This window comes from Phragmites australis, chromosome 10 (assembly GCF_958298935.1).
Source record: "Phragmites australis chromosome 10, lpPhrAust1.1, whole genome shotgun sequence".
Classification (NCBI taxonomy): domain Eukaryota; kingdom Viridiplantae; phylum Streptophyta; class Magnoliopsida; order Poales; family Poaceae; genus Phragmites; species Phragmites australis.
Window position 1 is genome coordinate 6,856,904 of NC_084930.1, and position 22,696 is coordinate 6,879,599.

Consider the following 22,696-nt stretch of genomic DNA (forward strand, 5'->3'; position numbering starts at 1 on the left):
TGTCAGTCCTCCAATTAAGCAAGATGTTACCTTCCCAGATCACGACGGATGCAAAGCGATGCGTATCGAACGGTTGAAGATTCTTGCCCTTCAGAATCTCAGATTGATTGAAACTTGGCCATCAGCTTTATGTTCAGGGTCCAAAGCAAATGAACTCCAGATAAACGAGGCAGGCAAGAAACCTAGAGAGAAGATAGACCGGGTATTCCCAGGCACGTGCTTTGACCTAGTGCATCTTTACTGGTTGATGCTAAGACTCGAGGCCATTCACATCAGATATTGAACATCAGATTATTGAGACATAAGCCATGGATATGGACAAATTACATTCTACATTTTTACAGCGAGGCCATTAGTTACAGCTAACCCCTCAACGACTAACCTAGATCTTGTGCACATCCGGATTCCCATCTCCCAATACCAACAAAAAGGTAAAATAGTTGGATTTGGATGCCATGTATGTTACTGCCAGGACCAAAAAAGATATACAACTACCTTTTTCCCTCCTACAGATCAGCAAATATAGCATCTATGCTAGAACATAGCAAGATCTAAATGCTATATCGAGTTATTGTATGTCCTCAATGGCCTCTTCTGCCTCATCTAGCAGCTCTGCGCTTTCGTCAAGAAGATAATCGCACATCTCCATGAGAGCGTCAGCAAGCGGAGGGATGGCAGGATGGCGATTGTCATTGTAAATGTGTGCATTCAGTTGTATCTGAGCTACGTCATGCCTGAATTCATCCCGGTTTCTGTACTCCATCTTCCTCACCTTGTCTCTGATTGTACCAAGATCCATTGGGCGCTCTATAAAGTCAAGGTAATCAGGAGCTTCCTTCTTCGTCACTGGTTTAAGAAATAGATATGATACAGCAGTGTTTCCTCTCATGTGGTCAACTATCTTTTCCAGTATGTTGGAGAGCTCAACCTGCATTAGGACGAAAACAATTAATTAAGCTCAAATTCCTAGTTCACCAAATAACATGTAAGTAATTTAGTTTATTCCTTTAAACAATTGTACCAATGTGAGTTACCCCTATTGTATCAGTCTTTGTAAAGAGAAATTCACTTAAAGTTATCAAATATTGGCAAGAATAACCAAACAAATAGCTGACAGGAATAAACTCCTTCCATTTCAAAATACAAGGCGTACAACTCTTGCTATCTTGTTTCAAAATATATGGAGTGCGTTTATTTTTAATGTCTTTTATTTCTTTTGCCTTCATTAATCTATCTTATCTCTTCAACATTTATGAGTAAACACCCACACAGCTATTCTCTCGAGGCAAGACATTAACACCATCAACACAATAGTCATTTTCCCCAACCATTCTCTTGGTTCCATACGCTCCTTAATCCCCGTGTCCAACCAAAATACGCCTTATAAAAGAAACAAAGAGAGTAATATCCAAATGATTTTCGTGTTGCAGTTCCTTCGAGTGAGAATACTGTATCACTAATATCACACATTCGAGTGAGAATGTTTAGTTGAGAAAGGCTACGCACAGTTCTCAAAAGTAGGAAACAGATGCAAACACAAAACCGCAAAAGATGATTTAATACAATTATTTGGCCCCTTCTCCAATACCTACACCAAATCAAAGTTGTGGCCCCAAGTTCCGCTCCTAGTACACGGGATCAGAGAAATAATTGGATACAACATTTATAAAGCATTGTATAATCCAATTAAACGTATAAGTGAAAACTGAAAAAAAAGTGTACCTCTCCTCCTCTGCGACGTTTCGCGGATGATGCGTATTCGATCACATCAGCTGGAGTAGATCGTTTTACCGCTCGATGTCTTTCAGGTACCCTTCTGTCATTTTTATATGGCCTCTGATCAAGTAGGTCATCATCTCGGAATTCATGTTTTTTCTTTTTCTTGTTTTTCTTTTTTGCCTTCTGATGATCTTCCTCCCTCGATGCATATATCCTAGCATCAATTAGCCTCTGTTGCAGCATCTCTCTTTGATCTTCGAAATCTCTCCAGGATTTATCATTTTCCATAATGGCTTTGCTCCTTCTTTTCCCCTCCTGACCCAACCTCCTTTCATGTGAGGAATTCATCTGGCTGGGTTCTCCACCAAACCAACGATCATCATCTCTACTTTTCTCCTCAAAACTTGACAATTCAACAATTTTTCTTGTCTTTCTGGTGGGCTCCTGACCACTCCTAAGTTCAACATGTCTTTGTTGGTCTACTCCCTTAGGCTGCTTGATGGTGATCTTCTTACGAGGTATATCCTTCTCTTCAGCAGGAGGCCGAAATACAACAGATGGCTTTGGAGTGTCAGGAGGATAATCATCAGACTTCGTCTTATTAGGTATTATTATCTTAGTGGCCTTTCCAGTAGATCTAAAGTCTGTAACATCCATGATGCGTTTATCAGAAACCAGCGAACCAGACAGTGACATGTTCCTTTCCAAGGATTTTTCAGGTGCCCCTAATTTGAATTTTACTGGGACAGATTTTGTCTTTTCAATTCCTTCTGGTCCTTCAGTTTCAGTAACTTCAGACGAAACCTTGGTTATCAACCTCTTGCATGGTGTCTTTGTTTGCATATGGCTAACCACATCCGGAGGATTGGACTTAGCTGAATTTGCATCCATTTCTGACATTTCTGGATCCTCCCCATACTTAGGGCACAGTTTGTTAGTCCGCATATGACCAAGCTATGCAACAACAGAGACAAAAAAAAATGAACTCATGAAATATAATAACATTTTTCAGAAGGGCACATGCAAGAATTCACTTTACTCTGCCTACCTGACTACAGGCTCCACAGACAAGAGTATCCCCCCTTGAACCCTGTCTCTTTTCCTGAAAATAAGAAAAGGCATGCCACATATGAGCCACAGTAGCAAGACCAAATCAGCTTCGACATGAATCGTAGAACTTACACACGTGTTCAAAGTTCTAAATTTTAGCAGCATACTTCCCACCTAACACTAATATAGGAATGATAGCAAGCAAATAACTAGTGCACAGCAGCAATACTTAACTTGAATTGCCACCATATTAAATACAAACTTTGGAATTCCACTATTCAACTTAGATTAGCACTCCACAAACTTTTTGTGAAGCCTGATTGTAAGGAGACCACCACAAGTACAATATAATCGACAGTATCATAATGACACCCGTACAACATAATATTCACGCTTAGCATAGGAGCAAGTTAAGCAAATCTTGTTGTGTCCAATATCAATAATCAGTAAAATGGAGAAAAAGGCTGATTCAAGTTGATCAAGAAAAATATTCGCGTGGATAGAACTTCTTCACAAGTCATAATCAGGTTCTGGGCTTACCTTAAGTCCATCCTTTCCTAGAGCACTTCTCTTCTTAACTAGAACAACATCATTTGCATCGAATCTCACCTTCGTTTTTAGTTTTGAGGGCAAACCACCATCAGCAAAAGAATTTTCAGCCTGCATGCAGTAACATGAATAACCTCATTACAGTTTGTTTCTGCCAGTATAACAATAAATCAAAGTAAGAGACAAGGCAACCAAGAGCAGGTCCAGAACTTCAGAGTAATACCTCTTTTGCTTCTCTTTGCGTGCTCTCCTTTGGGGTCAATGCACTAGCATAACCAGATGATTTAATCATTTGTCCAGTTTTACTCTGCTTCATTTTATTGGCACCTTGATTATATAGAGAGGTGCCAAAATTTGTCAATTCCACAGGCTGCTTTTTTTTCTTCATATCATTACCATTGTCTGCACCATAAGAAAACATAAATCATAAGCACTAAGTTAGTTTTTGCAAAGCAAAACATAAAAGGAAATAACTACCTTCAAGCAGTTTTTTTGCCAGAGAAGCTTCTGCTTCATCATCTTCAATTTCCTCATTAATTTGAGCATGAGTAGGGCACCTTCTCATTTTAAGTCCTCTCATTCCATCTGCTTTATCACTTCTCAGGTCTGCTTTACTAGTATCTTCATCGTCAAATTCTTCTGCATCTAGCAAGTTCTCAAGATCCCCAGCAAATGAATCCAGATCACTGTTAGCTTCTGTGTCACTGCCATTGTCATCACCTTCTATAGCTGAAAGTGACTGAACTTGTCTGTCCCAAATTTCCTGACATTTCTCCCTAGTCTGCTGCTGAAGCTGCAGAAAAGACATCCTTTGTCCACGTGCAAATTTACTAACAGGAATTTCATCAATAGTAATTCCCGATGCAGCTTGCTCACTTGACAGCTTCCTCACCATAGCAATCCGATGCCACCTTGTTAATTTATCAATTTGCTCTTCTGGAACCCCAAATTTCAGAAGCAACTATATATAGCAGTACATTAGTGGCAAATGTTAGTGCATAAATTATAAAGAAAAATTTTGATAATATATGAACACAGGATTCACCCAAACATTACAGCTCTCTCTCTCTCCATGAAAAAATTACCGTATTAAATTCACACATTTTAATTTTCAATGAGTATCACACATACACTATAATAAATGAATGGAAGGGATCATAGAAGTGACTTGACAATTTTATGCAGCATGAGAGATCTGCTTCGACACTAATAGTGGAAGTCACAATGCCAAAATACCACAATGGCTTGTGGGAATAGATCCCAACTGTCATTTTTACAGGCAACACTATATTGGTAAACAAGAACTGTTTTCATTGTATGGAAGAAGTGTTCCTTTTTTAGGATCCACGTGAGTCTCTCTTCGTACCCGCAAAAATAAGAATGTCAAAGACTATCAAATATTAATACACACATATAAGTTCATACTGAAGCATGTTCCATGATATTAAGGCATGCAAACACCTGTAATGCCAGGCAATGTTTCCTGTGTATATTATTAATAAATCAATAGGCTTGATGGTACCTCTCGGGCTGCATCCATGCTCAACCTACGGAGATCAGCATCAGTTCCAGTTACAGTGGTACCCTTTGCAGCAGCTGACTTTTTCTTGAGCGTTGAATTGGAGGCAGGTGCTTTTGGTGCTACTCGCACATAGCTGAATCCTAGCCCACGACCAGATGGATCGCCAACACCGGTAATTTCTAATCTTTCTATATTTTCTCTGTCCTGCACAAACCAAAGGAAATTAGATTAAAATTTGAGGAAAATATAACAATAAACAAGTATAGACTATAGAACAAGAAAATTAACAACATATCTCTACATTTACCGTTTAGAGAAAGACATAAATGCCCATGCATTCAAACATACATAACCCACCAAGCTAGGACTGACAGTGGGTATCCTTTAACCTTGCCCAGATACAAACACTACTGATAAACCTTTTTTTCTAAACCTCCATCTCTCCCTCTCTCTGTAGCAGCAGAGCCAATGGAGCTGGTTGCAGCGCTGCTATGGATGTTGCTGCCTGAGCTGACAGGGGAGAGGGGGCAAAGTCAGATGGGTGACCCCTCCCTTCTCTTTCTATACTGATTTATCTACTTCATTTGTTCTCTCCTCCCCAAAATGGGAAAAATGCAAACCCCCCACCCCCAAAAGTCACTTGGATTTTGACTCCCCCCCCCCCCAGAAGTTTTGTTGCAAAAAACCCCCCAAAAGTTTGGCTTCGTTGCAAACCCCCCCCCCCCCCCCTCCCAAAAAAAAAACTAGAGACAATTCTAAGACCTTCTGTGAAAAAAAAATTCAAAAATAATATCTTTTGCATCATATTTCATGGAGAGGAAGTTTGGAAAAAAAAAGAAAAATGTGCAGCTCATTTATTAACTCATGTTATTTTAACTTTGTCATGTCTACCATTATTTTTCCAACACAAATCATTGTTTAAGTAAACTAATAAAAGTGGTTTCACTAATTTTGTGGGTGTTATGGATTAGTTATGAATTAATCTATCTGCAACACATTTACTCAATCCTACACGTTACAATAACTATTTCAAGATTTCATGTATTTTTAGAAGATAGAGGATCATGTAAGAACACTGAAAAATTTTGTTTCATGATTTTTGGATTAGTAAATAATTAACTATGCATTTAACTCGAATTAATAAATGAGCTGCACGTTTTTCTTTTTTTTTTCAAACTTCCTCTCCATGAAATATGATGCAAAGGATATTATTTTTAAAAAAAAATCACAAAAGGTCTTAGAATTGTCTCTAGTTTTTTTAGAATTTTTTGTGATTTTTTTTTTAAAAAAATTGAATTTTTGGGGGTGTTTTTGCAACAAAGCCGAACATTTGGGGGGGGGGGGGGGGGTTTGCAACAAAACAACTTCTGGGAGGAAAGTCAAAATCCAAGTGACTTTTGAGAGGGGTTTTGCATTACCCCCCCCCCCCCCCCCCCAATCTCATGTTTCTCCCACTTCTAACCTACCTCATCTTAATCAATCTCTATCCTCTCACCCCCTCCCTCCATCCCCCCCCCCCCCCCTCACTTTACGGGTCTCTATTTCCCCTCAGTATTCCCGTTCCCCTCCCTCGATCTCTCCCCCATCTCTCTATTTGCCTTTCTATGCCTCCATCTCTCTTGCCAGGTACCCTGTACTGGGCATATCCACTTTCTAATGCGTGTGGGTAATGGAGGTCCAAATTGTATTGGGTGTAGGTTTGATAGTTGATAGGATAGCCCATACCCTACTAGTAGCAGTTATACACCCAGCAGCACTCCAAAAGAAATCATATCTTTGTATTTTGACCAAAATCTCCAAAGTTCACTTCAACCTTATTTTTGAATAACTACACACCATGGAAATTGAATAATGTGAACTGGCTCACTACAAGACACGCAAATTTAGTTGATATCTAAGCAGATTGAATCTATATGACTATATCCCACAACCCCCTCTACGATTCCTGCAACACTAGATCCATTGTTACTACCGTCCAAACAGAATCAAAATTACCCATCTCAACATATATAAATTTTTCCATTTTTTAGTGTAATATACAGCTTTCCATTTGTTTAGTGAAATATACAATTTTCCATTAGGAGGTTTGTTTATCTTCATGGGCTGGAGGAGATCCCTGTGGATTGGGATGGGTTTTTCTGGCCCATGTTGCATCCAAAAACCAACTGGCAGGGAGGGGATAATATTCCACAGGCCACAACTACCCCAGGGAATGGACTAGGATCCTGGCATCCTGCTCCTGCTCATTCTCTGTGCACCCAAAAAGCCCTTCTAGAATCAGATCCCCATTCCCACTTACAAGTTTCTTTATAACAAATAGTGTCCCTTATCTCCCAAATATTAATTCAGGAAAGAATGAATGTGACGGTTATCTGTAGTCTAAACATAGAGCACATCAACTACTCTGCAGTCTCTATGAACAGCACTTGGATTTAGGTCAACGAACTGGCATTAAATGAATAATAATGTTGTTCTGGCTCACTGATCAAATGAGTAAAAAGTCATAAGTACCTGATTAGTACAAGCAACAAAATTGCTGGTAAGATTCCAGCTAGTGATTTGCAATTCCCTCTCAATATGCGATGCAGCAGCAAGCTCAATAGCTTCATCAGGAAGCTGATTCATGGCGGAAGCCAGTCCAACAGGCTGAGTAAGCTTCACAATTCCTAAGCGCTTGAGACGATACAGACCAGCTTGCATACTCTCAAAACAGCAGACCTGAAGAACGGCGGTTAGTTGAAATAAACTCAATAGAAAGTCATGGCGATTTTTTCAGATAAGAAAAAGAAATACTGTTATTAAACACCAAAGCTAAAAAGAACAAGGTAAGGTACCCTTCGAAGAATAAATATCCTTATTACTTCGGCAGTTTTGCTTTCAAATAGAATTAAAAAAAACATATTTTGAGTCAACTTAATGATGCATCTTTTTTCCAACCTTTCAGTAACAGCACAATCTCAAGCTTTTGGCAATTCAAGAAAGTAAGTATATTGGCAAAATTAGGTGGATACCATCACAAAAGTGCCCATATTGGAAAAAACCATCATCTGTGAGGACAACATATGGGCCTAGGGCCCACATGTCATCCTCAGACCAGTGGTATTTTCCAACTTTTGTGATTTCTGCGATGGTACCCAGCAAATTGTCCATGAGCTTTCTTAGTTGCACAATTAGGTGCATCAGTCAATTAGTATAATGAAAAATAATGTGGAAAGCCATGGTTTAGATCCACGACATGCTTAAATGTGTCATTAGGTCCTTGCATTCGATCAGTCATTTGGCAAGACAAACGACCCTAAGTGTCACATATAAGAAAGCTGAAGGACCTAACATATTAAAATTCTTAAGAATCTATGCCGCATCTTACAAACTTCATGGTTAACCCCCAACCACGCATTCCTGTAAAGATACATCATCATAAATGTTCTAGCCGTTAAAACTGATGAGGGGATTACCATGGCCATCCACTAAAAACTTTTTTTTCTCGACCGCACAGGAGAGCTACATGTCGTTCCATTAAAGAAGAAGAGAGTACGACGTTCAACACCGAACGCACCCAGAACTGAAAGTTACACTCGCGCCACAAACGGTTTTGGAGTGACCTATGCAAGATCTAGGAACAACTACTCCTAGTCTACCCTGGTGTGGAGCTCCAACAGCACACCACAAAGCACCCTCATCAGCCACTGCTTGCAACACCACATTTAATCTTATTTAAGATAAAAGCATGACCGTCTTTTCCTGTTAAGCACTTTGCGGAAAGACATGTCTTCCACCTCATCCCCTAATCTAAATACAAGCGCCAGGAATTCCAGCCACAATGCACAAAAACCCACAGAAGTAAGACAAGTTTGGGGCCTCAAATGCAATCTACTATCACTACCCAATGAATATTCTGAAATATACAGGAGTGCTGAAACTGAAACCCTTTTTTAGATGGAAACCATATTTATTTACTAGAACTATCATAAATAAACTTGCTACCGTTCCCTCTGTTTGGGAATACAAGGCCTACTCTTCATTGGTACTTCTATCAAAACTGAGGGCATGCACTCAAATCTCAAGTTGCAATAATGCTTTTTCTTCCACTTCTAGCTCTTGAATTAGCATCAAGAGAGAAGGAAGAAATTTAACCAATAGATCATCCCTAACAGGGATAGCATGGTCCAGTTTTTCTTCTCTTTTCTGCTTCATTATTTCATTAATGTATGCACCAGGAATTGTTGCCTTATATATTTGGAAATGTAGGGAGTAAGTAATCGACCACTCTGGTAATCCTTATATAGCCAGTGCAATGTGATCACCACTCAAATTTTCTTGAGGGATAAGAGTTGTCATCAGGAAACAGTTGATCAACACAAGTGCAACAGTAATTTGAAGAAACTCACACTTTCTGGCGTCAATAGTCTTCTCAGTTCTTCCTCTGATGGAACCCGGAAATCAGGTCTTTGTGCCCAAAATATATGTCCCTTTGGTCCTTTCTGTAAAAAAAAGTGAGAGCATTAATTCTAGTTAAATCAAAACCGCAAAATTAAAAGATGTACAGATACAACAACATGAGTAACAACATTTGCGATAGACATCTAACCTTCAAATCTGCACAATGCTTCAATCGTTTTTTCACAATAGCTTCTGTCAGAGGACTTTGAATGGGTAACTCATCAGCTCGAATCTGAGGAATAACATCAGGCCTCTCCCTAGCACGAAACTCACGATAAACATATGCAAGCACTCGATTTAGAAGATAATTCTGCACATTTTTTGTCCCTGGTGAAAATACTTCCATATGAGGTTCCTGCAGGAGAACACAACTATCATGTTATGGATGAAATTATAAGACTTGTCCCAAACAGATCAGTTTCTATAATAATGACGCTGACGAATTATTTGTAATGTACTATTCTAGCAATAAAGGATTTCGAGGGCCAACAAGAACTCAAGGAGTACCATTTACATTTCGTTGATAAAGAAAGTGGATATAATGGAACATGATTTCTACAAATTTTTACACAGAAATATATCAAAATCCATGTTCAAGTCATATTAATAGGTGTTTATGTTCTCATGTATTGTTGTTCATCACCAAATGGCAACACTGCCAGTAAGTAGGGTCTTTCAAAAAGCAAGTGTGTGCCATGCCAAAATGGCACCAAAGCAGCTTCTGAACATGCAACTTTTAAGAGCAAAACAACACACTAGATTATTGAATTTGTAGCAGATCCCTATCAATAATACAGTATGAATTTCCATGTCCAAATCAAAATAAAATGATGAAAAAGCATAATGAGCGATCACACATTCCTATCACTACAACAAAGAAACATACAGCCCCTTTTCACAAAAAAAAAAGGCAAGAAAAGCCCTAGTCAAATTCTTCCAGCTATGTTCGCTACAGGTCCCACTAAAACTATACAAATCAAACCCCGAAATAATACAATGAATATTTCAGAAAATGGTCTGCAACGCAATACTGCAAAGTATCCAGCAAACACATCATAATTAGTTTCTCCTTGGATGTATTCGGACAAACAGCAGATAAAAAAGGGTTGGCAAAATTGCACATACTACTGATACAGAATACAGTATTTCGGGCACCAGAGCTTACTTGTTGGCCAACAGCATATAGCTTGTCAATGCGACGAAGGGAAAGCACCCCTTTGGCCGATCGAACTAAAAGATAATCAGTTGGCGCAACCTTATGATGAAATATAGGTGACCTGTACATGTTTGTTTCAATACAAGATTGATGGGACCCAGAACTGATGTCTCCCAGAAAAGGAGATTTGTCAGCAGGATCAATCGCAAGCACTGTACCCAGTCCATCACTGCTGTTTCGCAGTGATGTAGCTGTCTGATCAGCAGGCGAAGTTTTCTGGTAATATGTACAGAGTCGGGCTCCCATTCCTGCATTCGAAAGTAACAAAGGTCTCTCTTCACAATATCTGCATTCAAAGCAATAAATAACATATGTATTACTATAGTGAACAAAATTACATAATCAAAATCCGCCCACATGCATACCAAAATAATCTTGCACATGCTAACATATTGTTAAGCACTTGGCTAAACTAGCAGTAATATATTCCAAAAATAAAGTACCAGAGATCTGTCCTCATAGTATCTGCATTAAACGATTACTAGCGCGTGTGCTACAATAATTAACAGAAAATCCATAATGAAAAGTAAATCATATGCACATTTTACATAACCAAATAGCAACATTGCACATACTAATATTATGCTCAACACTTGGCTGAACCAGCAACTAAATATTTCAATAAATCTGCACCTGTACGAAGTCACATATCTAAAAGATAATTGCAATTACTACTTCCATTATATGAAGGGAAATAAATTGGACTTACTCCATTAAAAATACATGTCCATCCTTAACGGACAAGTCAGCTTTTTTCCTGAATGCCCCAGGAGGACGTAGAGGCTTGTCCTCACCAGGTAACTTCTGTGCTTTTGGCCATAGATTTACTTCAGTGCGAACAACATGCAGAATAGAATTTGGTCGAAGATTTTGCATAGCTAACGAGATGTCATCCTGAAGCTCTTTTCCAGAACAGAACAATTTGATCTTCTCAGAAGGCTTCAAATCTGCATAAAGTTAAGGCATCGAAGGAAACTATTAAAACTGGATTAAATGGTCATTTGTTTATTTGTGGGGAGGGTGCTTAAATTACACAGAAGATGTATTGGCAAACAACCAATCAAGAAACAAATAGAAAGCGGCACATGAATGTCCCAAATAAAGAAAAATAAGCAAAAGGAACGGGATAGTAAATGAATACTAGCCTAACTTCTTCGACGCTTTTGATATGACAGACACCGGAGTTTCCTCTGCATTGACCAGAAGCTTGAATCCTTTTCCTCCCAAAGTCATAAGTATAGCAGTCATTCGCCCATGGCTACGAACAGCCCCTTGCAGTTGAGCAGCAATTTTATTTTCATGTGGATACCACTTTGCTTTTGGTCTATGAAAGTTTGCGATTTCCTTACTGCACAAAGTTGATCGACAACAAATTATTAGAGATGTAGCAGACAAAGAACTGTAAATAATAGAGTGTAGTGGGACAACTAAGGTGATGTTTGGTTGCCTTGCCAAGGGGGGAGCATGCAAATTTGGATCCCTTGCCAAGGGGGAAGCATGCAAATTTTGGGCAAGGTGCGTGACGATTTCCTTGCTTTTGAGGGACAGTCAAATTGCTATCCTCTGCTAGCAAGGATTTCGTTGCCCACTAGAAAGGTTAGGCAAGGTTGGGCAAGGACACCAAACATACCCTAAAGCTTCAGTAGAACACTTGTAAATATAACCAAGGTTAGAAGTGTCAAGATACACATAATATATTGATCATTGTCCAGAGCCATGCTTAACGGTACTGTTCACGGAGTGAAACAGTACTGCACGATGATTCAGCATGCCATACTCCAGCAGAACATTTAGCTCCCATCTTACTCTTAACTACATTCAGTTGTTAGCATCTTACCTCTTAGACTACAAGCATATGTCTAAGAGACTAAGACTAGTGAACGAAGCAAGAACAAAGTATCATATATCTCCTACCCCTGCTAAGTCTGTTTGTCTCCCCCCTTCTGATGTGCAACCCTTACCCTGAGCACTATCTCTTATACTACATTATGATCCAAGGATCCTTATAGCGAAAGACTGTAAACACTGGATCCAAATATTTCCACTGGAAAATTTGCAGATATTCTCACAGTGACAATGCATGTGACTAGAATTATAACTTCATGTCCAAACTTTCAAGTTCTGAAGTTGTATTTTGTTTTGTTCCTACATCATATGAACAGGAGCACAACTATCACCATCATCAAACAGCAATATAGACTACAGAGCCCAGTTGTACTAACCCAAAACTTGGGGTGAAAACTATAACAGGGTATCCAAATCCATAGTTAGAAGAAATATTTCCTCAAAACAACAGTACTGCCAGTTGTTCTCTTGAGTGGATATCACCCATAAAGACTCTAAGTCACATTTTTCAATTAAAAAGATATATATAAAAAATATATACTTGATTGTACTGATGCCTCGTATATTTATCAATTAATCCATTGCAATTCTGGTCACCACAATGGAGTAACAACGTAACAGTAGAAAGCATCAAAGATTTTAAATACAGGCTTGTTAAGACGATAGAAGATGAGAAATCATAGATGCGGATATTCACAATTTGGCATATTTGAGGGGAGGGCTCGTACTTGCTCAATTTTGGTTTCATGGTTTGCAGCTTATGAGCTGGAGCAGAATGCACCACCTTTATGCCCATTAAAGCACGTTTTTTGGTATGAGATTTAGCTTGCTGCGACATCTTCCTGTTAGAATAAAATTTGTCATTGGAGATGTTGAATCTGCCACTCAATGTCTTTGCTTGATTGTCAAAATTCTCCACTGTTGATGTTGAAGTCTTCATTGACTGACTAACAATCATGGCACGAGCATGAGAGCGGAGGTGATCCACATTCTTTTCATCTAGAATCTCAAAAAGCATCTGATCATCTCTGAGATCAAAGATCAGTTTAGGCTTTGGAGTATCCTCACTGGGTTCCCAAATTATGTTATCCAACCATGATCCATCTAATAATTCCCTGTTCAGTAAACACAAGTTGTTTAAACGCTGCATGGTATCAATTTTAACTGTTTCATCTAAGTTATCTAGTTCTATGTGGTCTAAGTTATCCTCCTTTGTCAATGGAGGGTAATTATTCCCAGGGAAACGGTAGTTAGCTGGAGCAGGCATTTCTGTACAACCATAAGGCTCTTTTATTACTGGGGAACCATGAATTTTACTCTGAATATCAGAGCACCCAGAGGCCTGGCCATAATCCTTAGCCTGGTCGTCACCGTGAGTGTCCACGCTCTCTTCAGATATTACACAGCTTTCTAAGCAAGGCTGACTTTCAGTTGCCGGTGAATTATCCCAAATAATAGCATTTTCCCAATCATCATGCTGAAGTGGATAAAAATCAGGACAAACTGGAGATCCATGAACAGTACGAATATCCTTATGTGCATCTTTCATTGGTTGTTCAGAAAGACATGAGTCCTTTAGCCTTAAAGTGACATCAGAAATTGACTCATCACTGTCACTCCCAACAAAATCTTCATTCATATGGATATGCTTCAAAGTTGAGAAATTTTGAATGGTGCTTCGGAGAAACAATTCCTCGTCTTCTTCAACAATGTCAGCAACATTTGTGATCTGGAGCTCTGGAAGCAATTACAACCAGACAAATAAGACATTAGATACATTCAAACATTTTGGCCAGGAGCAACTTCCATAATAAAATATTAATGCCCAACATTCTACAAGCTGGTAACTGGTATTTGCTCAGTCACCCCACCTTGTGGTGAGTATACAGAACCTCCCCGTGAACACAGTTTGAAATTTAAAATTTGTAATTATATAGGTACACCAATCTAGCAGCGAAACAAAGATCTAATACATCCTTTTCATGCACATAGGTTGAAAATTAAGCGATAATAATATGTCAACGATGGCTTGTGCTGCAAAAAGGGTCAACTGATCAAAAGAGAAGTTATATAGATGCAGATTAGGTCCACATATTCATACTTTTTCTTAACACCAATCAATTAAAAGGCCTTGTAAGCAATAAGCCAATAAATTGCTCGTCTATCCACATGACTAGCTAAACCTATTTACAATAATTGGAACAATGAAGGCGCATAGTCCTCCCATGCAGCATTTGTTTTTGGCTTAATAGGCCTAGTTCAATAACACTGTAATAACTACAAGCAGTCAGAAGTGCCAATTTTTATAAAACCAACTGTTAAGCAAATTAAATACTTGCTCTCAAACAAAATGATATAGATTGGATATCAGATCTGTAGTTATACACACACACACACACACACACTGTCGACATAGCCAGTGACAGCTAAATTTCTTTATCTCAAATTGGACAACCCAAAAGCAGTAAGGATAAGTACGTTTGAACTTTAAAGTGACCGTTACTTTCAGGTAATACCCTTCAGTTACCCACTATATATCCACAGTATATGGGGAAGCAGGGTATTTTTTGGACTTTTTTCTTGCAATCAAAATGCAGAATACCTTTATTCACTGGTCGTTTATGGTGATCTGTCCTCACTTTTCTTACAGGTTCCTGGATACCGAAAATTTCAGAGAACCTCAGGATCACATTCCCATCTTCTACGCATAAAACAGGGAGGGAAGTCGCACTTTCAGGCTCGAGTTGACCTTCTTCGGTGCCCACTTCATTCTGCTTAATTAGAAACGAGTAAGCCAATGATGTTAAGACATAGATCATTATGAGACAACTACAGATCTAAGAATGGAAAAAGGGTAGGTCAATTGGCTTAAGGTGACAAACAGTGCCTTAATTTGATAAAAGGAGCTGGTGCTCACTGGAATGTGGAGCCTGACCCCATTTGTCACCACGACCCCAGTGTCTGTAAACAATTAAAGAAATTTGCAGTGTCCCCTAATTAAGGGTATGTTTAGGATATGTTTGGTTTCTTTGCCCACTAGCTTTGCATGGCAAGGTTAGGCAAGGCAAACCTTGCTAGAAGAGGAGAGCCAATTTGGCTCTCCCTCAAAAGCAAGGAAATCCTTGCTCACATTGCCCAAATTCGAACCAAGCAAAGGAACCAAACATGCTTGTTTGTCCTCTAGTCTTGCTAGGCAAGGCTAGGAAAGGGTGGGCAAAGGAACCAAACATACCCTAACTTTCCCAAACTAAGTTTCATCAAGCTCTGCAGGCAGTTTTCCTTCCCAGACTCAGCAGATATACTTTGATAGCCTTCAACCAAAAAAACTAACTAAAGCTGCCATGCAATTCTAAGTTCAAGGTCCATGCTTTGTAATACCTGCAAAACTTCATATTCAAAGTCCATACTTTCTTCTGGGTGTGATAACGAGCCAATCTTTTCTAAGGCAAGTTCATCTCTTGAGGTTGCCAAATCCAGTTGCTCCGTCGATACTATATCCAAATAGATTACGGGAAATGAGAACAATGACAGTTAGCTAAAACAAATGAACTTAGGCTGAAACTTTGATGTGTTAGATCCAACAGATGACTGATCTATTTATATTCAAACATGTACTCACGGTTGAAACTAATTGTTGTGTGCACAATGCTTTAACAAAAAGGTTACACAATATTCTCACTAGTTCCCAATCATTAAAAGTGAAGTTTGTGCCAAACTATGAGTCTGTGACCACCAAAGAAAAACATTAAAAAGGATGGTCAAGTCTTCGGTTTAGGTTTAATTAGAGTTAGATCTGGAACAAACTTGACCACTACCAGCAATGCTTGCCCGAACCAACAGAAGGGGAAAAGTAGCACAGGCACACCACGAGAATAAATACAATTGCAGACAAAAAAATGTGCCAAGCCACAAAGCATTTATAATAGGTAATTGGAAGAAATAATATCAGGGGTAGCATTAGAGCCAAGAAGTGGTAAGAAATGGAATGAATGCTAATATTAAAAAAATGAAGCATGAAAACAATTAGGCACATGGTCCTGTATCACCTGAAGAGAAATTTTGCACAGCATTATGACCAGGAGACTCATTATCATTGGGTGGTTCGTCATCCTCATCGTAGTTCTCCTCATCAAACACTGAAACTGTACTATTGACTGATGCATACACTGCAGCTGACAAAAAGTAATCCTTTTTGGACAACACATTGTCTTCCTCTGTAGTTGCGTCAACTTCAGGTCCATCATATTCTTCATCAATATCTTCATAATCAACAGCATCTTCTGCCTTCTCATCATAGTCTACATAACAGAAAAAAAAGATCCGGTGTCAACTATTGTGTATCTTTAGACATGGAAGAACAGAACAAGGCTGTCAGAAACAGCAGAAAATAATGGATACTTGGCAAACTGTGCCCGGTGAACAACCCACAAAAATCGTTCATGTAGCTTATCGGGAAACGCTGAGATGTCACTAACCTTGCTCAGAAGGATCAGTTGGTGCTGGAGAAGACTTGATTAGCTATATTAGCAAACGACCCAGCATTAACTTGTTTGTGAACGAAATAGGCAAGTAAAGTTAACTATAATCATAAGATAACATACATCAATGTCTTTGAAGGATGGACCAAGCTTGTCTGCCAGTGCAAAAAGATGTTCCTTTGCATCCTGATAAATCAAACAAAATAGAAGTAAAAAAATGCAACATCCGAATCACATAATACAAACAACAAGATAGAGTACTGTTTTCCTGCAGAAAGATTCAACGGAAAATCATACAAGACAAGTACCCCCTAGGTTCCACAACTGACTTCTTTATGGTCAAATTTCCTGAAGTCCAACTAAGGAGTAAGGACTGTTAATTCCATACAAATTATGAGAAAATTACAATACATGAACTGAGAAACTGTTAGTAGATAACATATACCCTATCTTATCGTTTTTGGAATTTTATTCAATTTAACTCTACCGGTGGAATACGATTAGTTTACGTAATGCTGGTTCTTATCAAGAATCAGAGCACTCTAAAATATAAATCGCACAGATCAAAATGCTAAATATGAAGAAAAAAAACCACTGCAAATAAAGCTAAAGTGTATCAAATTCTTAATGAATGGGAAAGTGCTGGCCCCATCAGAGAGAGACGGATCCACACAAATGAGAACGTCAAAAGAATAAAATGTATGATGAATTGATGATGAAAAGATAGGACTTCTAAATCCATGCTAAACAACAATATCACATTGTGCAAAGGGTCCTTTTTTTCTCGAACACGCAAGAAAGTTGTGTATCTTTGTATTAAAGAGAGGAAGAATAGTCCAAATACAGGTATACCCCTAAAGGAGCACACACGTCCACATGATCCTTTTGGCATTACAGTTGGCTTTTCAAAGCATTTTTTCTAATTTTAGATGTAGCAGTTAGAAGCATCTATTCAGGATCCATAACAGCAAAATCTTACTGAAAATACTAAAGATTTCTGTAACTAATTAAACTAGATTCCACGGTGCATGGCAGCGGCAGCACAGCACATCAATCACAAACTGGGAATAAATTTTCCATAAAAGCCTACATGCATCATTTACTAACATCTGGCACATAGATATACTCAAAAAACTATCTGTCGCTGCATGACATCTGCTAGAGGCAGGGACATGAAAATAACAGGACCAAAACAACAAAAATACAGAGGTTACCCTGTCAAAAAAACAGCAATTAAAAAGTCTTTACCTCATCAAGATAGTCAGCATCTAAGTCACCAGAATCATCTACATTGCCAAACATAAACCCCAGGAAGTGATTCCCTCCACCAGGTTCCTCATAATCCTCATCATCGTCATCATCTGCAAAGATGACAACGGTAATAAGTAGGGATGGGATTAGTCAAACAAATTTGTATTAGCTTCAACCAGCATTTCATCATTTGTATGTAACTTGCGATAAATCCAGTTTCGGCGCAACCTACTGCAATTATTATGAAAATTCAAGATTCCAAATAATAATTATATGGTGCATTCCCAAAAAAACAGCTTACATGAGTCCATTTAAAAAAAAAATACAACACCAAGAATCTCACAACCAATTCATTTTTATTTATTTTTTGAATTTGAGACGCTAACCGTTACAAGGGTTGCAGCAAGATGCTAAAATTGAAGTTGCAAGACAACATAAAAATAAAGCAGATAATCATTACCGAACTCTTAAGCCTAAAAGAATTTCAGCTTCATTCGTGACCAGGAACCAAAATTTACAGCACAAAGCACAGCAAACACGCACCCAACCATAGCACCCCCAACAGAATCACAATTAACATCAGAACTCCGAGCGTTGCAGCAATTCACAATCCTAGGCACCGGCGATCGACTCGCACCAGGACCAAAAACCAAACCAAAATCTCATCGGGACGGTGACAAAGCTCCAGGGCATCGAGTTCACCTGCGGCGCTGGTGGTCGGGTTCTCGTCGTCGTGGCGTTCGGCGTCGCTCATGGCAGCGGCTGCCGCTGCCCTACCACCACCGCCTCCCCGCCCCCGCGACGACACCAGAAGCCACAAACCCTAGACCACGGCGCCCTCAAACCCCCAATCGGTGCGGGAATTCGCGAACCCGAGAGTCGCCGGGGCCTGATTGGAGCGAGTTAAATAAAAATCGCGAGGCAGAGCGGAAAAGACGAGGCCAAACGCCGAGGCGGTGGGGGAGACAGGGCGACTCCCCCCAGGATTTTCGTCACGTGGGGGCGGATCCCTAACCGCGAGGTCGGTGAGGGTGGCGGCGGCGTCCTGCTTCGTTCCCGGTGCCGATGAGGGCCGCGGCGCTGCGATCTGGCGATGGCGGCGGCGCGTAGGGGAGGGGGCGCGGGGAGCTAGATGGGGAGGCAGAGCGGAGTGGAGGGCAGAGGCCGGGGTCGGCGCCGACAGGGGGGGGGGGGGGCGGCGAGTCGGCGCCAAGGTGGCGGGCCGGGTCGGGCCGGCCAGGCCGAGTCCGCGAGGAGCTTGCGTGATTGCTTCTGCGGGAACCGACTCGGCCCATAATGAGAGGCCCGATTCGCACGAGCCATTGGGCCGAACGACCTGTGGATCAGGAACAGCAGAAGCCCATGATCGTTGTCAGAATGTTTGGACTTCGTTTTTGCTATGGGGAGATCATTTGCGTTAAGATTCGTGCTGGAGAGGATAATTGAAAAAAAATCATAGAATGAGTGTGGGAATTAACATATTGATGAATATTTGATTGGAGGAATGAACATTCAAGATTAAACATGTGTGCACAAAGTGGATGTGGAGTTTCATTAACCTTGTGAGCAATGAGAAAAGCAGCAGCAGCAGCTTGATTTACTATTTGGAACTCTTTGCAACCATGAACAATCATGAACCTCTGTAGAAATTGAATATCTATATACGAGGAACGGCAAAAGATAGACAACATAAAGCTAGCACGTCTCTAATACAAATCAAATGTACTACGATGGCAATTAAAAACTAGGCACTCTTAACAATGCCGATGTACGGCAACTCGACGGATCCCATGTATATTTTGCCGCTTCTCTTTCCACCAGCTCGGTCGGCCTCACGTTCTTGGGACCCCTCGTCTCTTGCAGCACCTTGCCGAGCCTGATGGCAACTCGTTCTTCTCCCGGTGCAACGCAACCCAGTACCCTCCTTTCGCATCGGGCCTCACGTTATCTAGGTCTCCTGGCACATCAGCGAATGGCTCGGACGTGCCGACCTTGGACCCTTGGATCCAGTACTTGAGCAGTTTTCATGGCCCTGACGTCCGTGCTAATGGCGATGCGGCGATGCCGTTGGGGTACGTCACGCCGGACTGGAGCACGGTGACCTGGTTGCCCCGTGGGTCTTCATGATGCGCCCTGTGGAGTCTCCCGTGGAGGTGGCCATCTGATGCTGCGCCCACGAGTACGTCGTGCTACTGTCCATGAAGTAGACTTCGCCGGTTACCTGGTAGACGTCCACTCCGTTCGTGAAGCGCAGCGGCGCGCCGCTGGCCTCCGTCGCCAGCACGATCGCCTCCCCGCCGCCCGGCCCGACCCGCATCAGCCCCATGTACGCATCCGCGATGTAGAGGTAGCCGAACCCAGTGTGGATCCGCAGGCCCAACGGCCGTGGCGACCGATGGGAGCTCGGACGGCGCGGCACAATCGTTCTTGGTGTAGCTCGGGCTGTACGCGAACGTCTTCCACCCGGCGCCCTCGCCGCCCCAACCGAGGACGCGCCCATCGGAGACGCTCACGTAGGGCCCGGCGCCGTGCCCGTCGAACGCGACGTTCTCGGGGCCGACCAGCGACTCTGGCAGCTCTAGGCGCTCTCTCCGGCTCGCGTCGATGGCCTTCGTTACGGCGGCGGCGGTAGATGGCAGGAGCATCACAGGCAACACCAGCTTCGACGTGCTCCCCATGGTCTCGACAGATGCCTAGGTTCGTGTGCACAGCTTAACTTGTCAGTTGATTATCTAGTGCGGCAGCTCTTTGGCGTCACAAGTTTATTTGCAGATGCCCGTAGGTACCAGAAATACGGGTTGTTGTGCCATGCTGAAGCGGTGAGTTTGGCAATGATAACCTGCAATAAACTCTGTTGTTTTTAGAGGTATGTAGAGTGTAGTGACGAATTTTTCAACAACGTAACATAGTGCGATTGTCCTACCTATCGGACGGCAATTCAGTAATGTTTTTAAGGTATGTAGAGTGTAGTGATGAATTTTTCAACAACGTAACATAGTGCGATCGTCCTACCTATCGGACGGCAATTCAGTAGTGTGTGATCAGTATTCAGCAGCTGGCGTTGGCGCTAGCTAAGGCTGAGGTAAAGTTCACCCTACCTAAAATCTTTAGCACAGTCCGTCATAGTTGAGTGAGGTGTAAGTCTTTCTTGTTTAGTTGTCTCTGTCTTTATGTCGTTTAGAGTTTTTTCACCGATTTTCTCTAATTAAAATATGCAATTATATGGTTTTATATCTAATTTCTCTTATAAACTGCAGAGCTTATGCTATCGTTTCAAAAGGAAAAAAAAAGACGGGCAGCGCCTAGACCATTTAGCTTAGCTCAAGGTCATTGCCATGAAAGCTTACATATTGCAGGTGAGAACTCCATCAGCAGTCCAGCACTGAAAAAAGTTCTGGTAATGAAGCTTAGGTTGCAATCCCGGAGAGCTCGAAACACTTGGTACGCAAGACGACCAGTCCGATAACCACAACAATCGTCAAAAATGCTTTGTAAAACCGATGGAAGGAGAAGTACGTACCGGCTCCGTGGCGATCGCCGCCGCGGCAGCTACGCAGAGAGTATGGAACCTAGGTCCGCGGGGACAGGAACGGCGGGGGGCGTGGTCGCAGCGGGGGAGCTGGAGCAAGGGGTGCGGGGAGGAGGAAACGGAGGCCGCCGCCGCTCGTACCATCAGCTCCATGGCGCGCAGCACAGCCACAACCACGACAAGACCCCGCAAGCCCGGCGATCAGTCGATACAGTCTAGTGAAGTCGCGTGCTTGGGCTGGGTGGGGAAGGGGAAGCAGGGAGCGTTAGGCGTTAGACGGTTGAGGCGACAATTGTCGGCTTACGGAATGCCCGATAGGTTATCCGATTGTTGACAATGTGTTAATCGATAATTGAAGTGCTAACTAGTATCTATATCTGTAATTTTCCTATTTTAAATCATATTATTTCAGTAAAAATCTCTCCGGCGCTTACGCGACGCATTGTCGTGCTGTCTAGCGCCCACAACATGATCCCGCGGTGATTAGATCTGCTGAAGCCAGGATGGCTCGCATGAATTTTACTGAAATTTCGCTGGAAAAAAGCAGTCCAATTCTCGTAAGATTCAGGAAAATTCCCGTGATTTAAACGGGGCCTAAAACTTTTTGTATGTTTGAGTCCGTTTGGTCAGGAATTACCCACCAGTATTCCATCTAGTACATCTTACTGAAGCATCTTGTGTAAGGAAAGACGTGAATACAATGTGCGTGCAGACATAAACTTCCCATATGTATCTCCCGGTTGCTCATACTTTCATGTTGCTTAACATACTCTCCAGCATGCTGAGACGAAAAAGAGCAAAACCTTCCTTTGCTTGTCAACCTCCATACGAAAAAGGCATGCATCCATGCTTCTGCAGTTTGCACGTCAACAATCTCACTAGTTCTTGTCATGTTCTGTGGCAGGCCATGGAAGGAACTGAGCACATAGGTTAAAAACGAGAACCGATCAACATCATATATTCCAGTTATTAGGCACCCAATAACTGAAAGCTGCAAGTGATCAATACCATTCCAGGCATCCAAGAACATCCAAGAAATGGTCCTGACTGAGCCTGGGATCCATGACAAAGGCGTCGGCAGGCCAAACTCTCCGCGG

At 41.3% G+C, this 22,696-nt stretch overlaps 1 protein-coding gene and 1 pseudogene across 2 annotated transcripts; both read right to left on the bottom strand.

The window, feature by feature from the left end:
- Window positions 1-277: 277 nt before the first annotated feature.
- LOC133883368 (transcription initiation factor TFIID subunit 1-like) lies at window positions 278-19,238 on the bottom strand. Of its 2 annotated transcripts, none has more exons than XM_062322680.1 (21): window positions 18,773-19,238; window positions 18,068-18,180; window positions 16,943-17,005; window positions 16,817-16,859; window positions 16,388-16,639; window positions 15,720-15,832; window positions 14,944-15,112; window positions 13,070-14,078; window positions 11,642-11,844; window positions 11,206-11,443; window positions 10,446-10,782; window positions 9,429-9,635; window positions 9,229-9,321; window positions 7,352-7,558; window positions 4,841-5,044; window positions 3,796-4,279; window positions 3,542-3,720; window positions 3,310-3,429; window positions 2,768-2,821; window positions 1,723-2,673; window positions 278-928 (listed from the first exon to the last, which is right to left on the bottom strand). In XM_062322680.1, the coding sequence occupies exons 1-21, from the start codon at window positions 18,822-18,824 to the stop codon at window positions 569-571; spliced, it is 5,451 nt and encodes a 1,816-aa protein (XP_062178664.1). In that variant the 5' UTR covers window positions 18,825-19,238; the 3' UTR covers window positions 278-568. The 2 variants fall into 2 exon arrangements, with proteins under 2 accessions (XP_062178664.1, XP_062178663.1); XM_062322679.1 differs by having other exon boundaries at window positions 14,944-15,115.
- A 476-nt stretch (window positions 19,239-19,714) lies between these two features.
- On the bottom strand, window positions 19,715-21,822 carry LOC133883508 (protein STRICTOSIDINE SYNTHASE-LIKE 10-like; annotated as a pseudogene).
- Between the last annotated feature and the right edge of the window lie 874 nt (window positions 21,823-22,696).

Coding starts and splice junctions, on each gene's coding strand:
- LOC133883368 (XM_062322679.1), bottom strand. CDS start 18,824: ATGAGCGACGCCGAACGCCACGACGACGAGAACCCGACCACCAGCGCC. Junction 15,833..16,387: donor TGTGCAAAATTTCTCTTCAG/GTGATACAGGAC, acceptor ATTTGGATATAG/TATCGACGGAGCAACTGGAT. Junction 3,721..3,795: donor GGCAAAAAAACTGCTTGAAG/GTAGTTATTTCC, acceptor CTTATGGTGCAG/ACAATGGTAATGATATGAAG.